We start from the raw sequence: 5000 nt of genomic DNA, 5'->3' as shown, positions 1-5000 counted from the left end.
GAGATCTACCTGCTGCGTCTGGCCTCTGACTCTGTGGCTCTCCCTGACCAGCGCCTCTGCTCTACTTAACACAGTCTGGTGGTTTAATCCGTTCAGGTGGGCCCCGGGCCCCCCCGAGCCGGGGCCCTGGTTACTGTGCAGGTGTCCAAAGCCGCCATAGTTCGTGTAGCCGGGGTAGAAGGGGGACGTGTAGTACAGGGGCCTCGACAGCACGGTGCTGCTGTTGGGGAGGTGGCAGTGCGGGGACGAGCGCGAGGGGGGCGACGCGTCTGCGCCGTGGCCCAACGGCAACGGCAGTGGCTCGCTGCTGCCCTTACACCTGTCCGACGACGTGGCGATCTCCGCCAGCGACCACAGTTTGGGCTTCGGCGCCGACGGGAGCGAGTGAATCACCGACGTCACGTTACTGTTCACCGGGCCCGTGGGCCCCACGTGGTGCGAGTCTGCGGGTTTGTCGCGCTGCTCCGCGTGTGGCAGTTCGGTTCCCCGGGGAGGCGCGGCAGAAGGAGAGGAGGTGGTGGGTTTGGCTAGGGTGTGATCAGACAGCAGCAGATCCGTCCGCTCGTCCTGCTCTTTTAATTCCGAGTCGCTGAGGAGGGGATCCATGTCTCTAGTGCCGTGCGTCTCTTCCTTGAAGCGGTCGCACGCCTGCAGGTCCCCTGGGTGCAGCGATTTATGATCTGCGATGGAGGGAAAAACACGGAGGTTGTGAGTCCAAGTCCAGAGATAATGTATTATGAAGGCCTCGGATAACAAAAGCAGCTCGGACATATGTTCGTGGTTTGAGTGTACAAATATATTTTCAGCATTAAAACATTAACATAACAATAGGCCCGATAATAGGTGTTTAATAATGGACCCCAAAGCTTACACCATGCACACACCCTGTAAAAACCGGGTGTGTGGAATATTAATGGTCATAAAATGGTAATAATTATCATTAGCCAAACAGCAATTCACCAGCTGTATCCTTATTATGCAGTTCAAGATAAATTGACTGCTAAACACTGTGCGTCACCAGCAAATCCAGCCCGTGAGAAGTCAAACGAGGGGAGTTCAAGGTGATTATTATTTAAAGCAATTGTCCCATTATAAATAATAAACCACCATTAACCAGCAATCAATTTCGCCCCCTGAGTGGAAACGACTGCCATGAAAAATGGATGATTTTCTCGTATGCGCGCTAACCTGACTCGGTGTCAGTGGAGTCCCCCTTGTCGCTCGGCTTGTTGGGCTCATCATCGTCGTTCTTCTCCAGATCGATGTTCTCGTCCTCGTCCTCATCCTCGCTGCGGTTCCTGGGGGTCCAGGTCATCTTGTTCTCCTTCTTTAGCCTCCTCCTGGCGTTGGCGAACCAGGTGGACACCTGCGTGAGGGTCATCTTGGTGATGATGGCCAGCATGATTTTCTCGCCCTTGGTGGGGTAGGGGTTCTTGCGGTGCTCGTTCAGCCAGGCCTTCAGGGTAGCGGTGGCGTCCCGGGTAGCGTTCTTCCGGTAGGCCGGGTCCCCGTACGGGTAGGAGCCCAGGGGGGCCGCGTAGGGGTGATAGCCTATCGAACCGGCCATGCCCGTGGTGTGGTCGTACGGAGAACCCTGGAGAATCAGGCGAGAAATAAGCTTGTTATAAAAGTACAGAAAATGTTTGACTTTTGACTGCTTCAAAGCCACTTTGATGCGCACACACACACACACACACACACACACACACACACACACACACACACACACACACACACACACACACACACACACACACACACACACACGCGCGCGCGCGCGCGCGCGCGCAAACACGCACACACATGCACGCGCGCGCGAACACACACGCGAACGCACAATAACGCACATGCATGCACACACACTGGCACGTGCACGAACACACGGGCGCGGATTCACGCGCATGCGCGTATATAAACTCACACACACACACAAGCATACACACACACAGACGCACACACACACACACACACACACACACACACACACACACACACACACACACACACACACACACACACACACACACACACACAGGCCTAAAAAATACATAATTCGCTATTTTGTAAATTTGGTAATAAAAGGTAATTATAATAAACGTAAAGTTCGTTTGTGGGCCGGCAACGATTCCAAATTGTTGACGCCAGGCGACTGTATTCTGATAATTATTTAAACCATAAGGGGGCAGTTATTGAAGTGGCGTTAAATTGACCTAATTTTCATCCGGAATATCATTATCATGCTGCTCCTCTCCAGAACTATGAGGTCTGTTCGGTGTTTCTTGGGCTGTAATTATTTCCTAAAGTCTGCTCATTTTGTAAACCGTTGGTGTCCAGCTCACGGAATCTGTCCGTATTAAATCGTCTCTTTCAATGTCGGATAATAAAGTTTTAAAACAACATTCAGGCCTTAAAAACAACAAAACCGTTTACAGGCAATTCCCTTAAATACTGCGACATCGTAGCCTACACCCATTTTGTAAAATATGATTTATTTGGCAATTAAATAGAATAACATAAACCGTTCGTCAAACGAGCGGACACGCATTAATTGTGTATTTAATTGTACGCAACTGTCTTACACTGACGCAAATAAAACATCCTAAATAGTTGAGATAACACTGGCGGGTCAACGCGTTAATCCAGACCTCAGATCGGTTGAACGGTGATTAAATGAACAATAATCCACTCACCACATAGGAGGAGAAGGTCGCCGCTGCGGCCGCCGCGTCCGCCGCGTACGGCAGGTGGGACCCGTAGCTGGGCGACGCGCCGGTGAAGGCGGTGGACCCGGCGTAGGGCGCGAAGGCGGACCCGCTCGAGGACCGCCCGAGCTCCTCGGTCCTTGGTCCCGAGATCACGCCCGCGCTGTACGCCGGGCACGAGTACAGCGCCAGAGAAGCGGATGGCTGGTACAAGTAGCCCTGAGGATACGCCATGCTGGAACCCCGAGACAAGTCAAGGCGAAGCAGACGACTGGAGCACTTTTCCCTTGTTATTCTCTCAGTGGAAGCAGCTCATAGAGGCTGTGACCAGCAGACCGCGGTCTGTCCCCGACTACCGAACAACTATGGAGCAGGAATACAACTGCGCAGAGAAGTCCTCCTCATGCACTCTCTCACTTCGGCCGCTGCCGGCAGCCTCTGAGCGCCAGGTTTCTCTTCCTCCTCGGCGCGTCGCTTTCCGGCCGTTCCTGATATCTGAGTCTCGGCTCGGAGGCTCTCATGCCATGCAGCACAAGTTTTTTTTTTTACCGTCGGACGAGGGGGCTTTGCTCGGGAAAACGTCCTGCCAAGATGCTAAGTTGGAAATTGAGGATTCTGACGCCCTACTACGCGGCCGACGCTCCTCCTTCCGGGGGTGGAGGCATCGAGGGAAAGGCGAGCTTATAGCCGGGGAACCACAGCCCTGCCTAAATCGATCCTCTCTCTCTCTCGCTCTCTCTCTTTCCCTCGCGCAACCCCCCCCCCCCCCCCCTTCTTCTCCCCCCCCCCCCCCCCCCCGTTCCCTCTCTAACTCTTCCCCCCCTCTTTTTTCTCTCTCCCCCCCTCTCTCTCCTACTCATTTCTCTCTCTCTCTCTCTCTCTCTCTCTCTCTCTCTCTCTCTCTCTCTCTCTCTCTCTCTCTCTCTCTCTCTCTCTCTCTCTCTCTCTCTCTCTCTCTCTCTCTCTCTCTCTCTCTCTCTCTCTCTCCCCCCTCTCTCTCTCTCTCTCTCTCTCTCTCTCTCTCTCTCTCTCTCTCTCTCTCTCTCTCTCTCTCTCTCTCTCTCTCTCTCTCTCTCTCTCTCTCTCTCTCTCTCTCTCTCTGTTTATTCTCCATCCTCCCATTTGACTAACAATCCCTCTCTAGCTCTTTCTCTTTTTTTCCGCCGGCCGGCTCTTCGCTGCAGTGTGTCTGAAGTGTCCCGCTGGAAGGTGATATCATGCGAGTCAGTAGCTCAACTCCAACTTCTTTATTTTTCTAAATACGAAGCCGACACTTTCACACCTGATCAATAACAAACGGGGCTGCCGTGCGCCGGGGAAGGCTCGCCCGGTTACCGGCAGCGGGAGAATAATGCACTTGACGCTACTTTGCGCTTTCTTTCGTCAATGCCAATTTCTTGTTCGAGCGCAAAATCATTGTGCCTCAAAAACAACTGAGTGATTTTGTGATTTTCTTGCGCACACTTTGTAAGAGGGGAGAGCGAGGGGAGCGAGAGGCGACGAGTTTCGAATGGATTACCATTGGCACGTCGACTTTACGCACGGCGCGTTTGGTATTGGTAAGAAAATGGCAATTTAAAAAGTAGGCGGAAAGTAAATTGAAGCGGATCTCCAAAAACACACGTGACACATTTTGTATAATTCCTCCATGAGAAGATGAATACATAAAATGATCTCGGCAGTCTGATATCGTGCACATCTATTTTTTTTGTAGCGGAGGTATTTGTGGCGGCCGCGTAATAGTTTTTGCAATGTATCCTAGAATAAAACGGCTAGATAAACATTCCCAGAAAGTCATAAAGCCTCAAGCCAAGGCAGATTAGTAGCATATGAACGACTCCAAATCCGCGAGTGTAATCTCAGTTGATCCTATCAGATACATTTCTGCGCCGAAATAGAGGTAGCTCAGATTTATTTAATATTGCAGGCTTATCAGTCACATAACCCACTTCTCCATTCAAAGGCAGAGGAGGAACTTGACACTAAGATTGCATCAAAAAATAAAGTTGTAGGCCTTCTTTACAAATGTGTTCTAATTATATTATTATTATTATAATTATTATTATTATTGTAATAATAATAATAACAATAATAACAATAATAATAATAATAATAAAAATAATAAATATTTCATCATAACAATCATAACAATCAGAATAATATTGCATCAAGATCATCATCGTCAATAATTATGATAATAGGCCTACTCGTTATCACTATTAACCCTATTTTATTATCATAAAATGCTGAACATTATAAAAAAATATTTAAATGTATGTATTTACTTATTAATTCCAA

The 5000-nt window shown here is 49.7% G+C and overlaps 1 protein-coding gene and 1 long non-coding RNA gene across 2 annotated transcripts in view; one reads left to right on the top strand and one right to left on the bottom strand.

Annotated features, from left to right (window-relative positions):
• The window catches only part of irx5a (iroquois homeobox 5a), a 3766-nt gene extending 384 nt beyond the window's left edge, over nt 1-3382 (bottom strand). The window contains exons 1-3 of the mRNA XM_030378061.1: nt 2691-3382; nt 1189-1594; nt 1-680 (exon numbers count right to left, since the gene is read on the bottom strand). The exon at nt 1-680 is cut by the window's left edge and continues 384 nt beyond it. Coding sequence (XP_030233921.1) covers nt 1-680; nt 1189-1594; nt 2691-2936 — 1332 coding nt within the window. The 5' untranslated portion in view covers nt 2937-3382. The remainder of the gene's footprint in view (nt 681-1188; nt 1595-2690) is intronic.
• Nucleotides 3383-3876: 494 nt separating this feature from the next.
• Nucleotides 3877-5000, top strand: part of LOC115558925 (uncharacterized) — a 3929-nt gene continuing 2805 nt past the window's right edge. The window contains exon 1 of the long non-coding RNA XR_003979385.1: nt 3877-4261. This is a non-coding gene — a long non-coding RNA (uncharacterized LOC115558925). The remainder of the gene's footprint in view (nt 4262-5000) is intronic.

Source organism: Gadus morhua, chromosome 14 (genome assembly GCF_902167405.1).
Source record: "Gadus morhua chromosome 14, gadMor3.0, whole genome shotgun sequence".
Taxonomy (NCBI): domain Eukaryota; kingdom Metazoa; phylum Chordata; class Actinopteri; order Gadiformes; family Gadidae; genus Gadus; species Gadus morhua.
The sequence above is the reverse complement of the archived record's forward strand: the minus strand, read 5'-3'. Positions and strand labels throughout refer to the sequence as shown.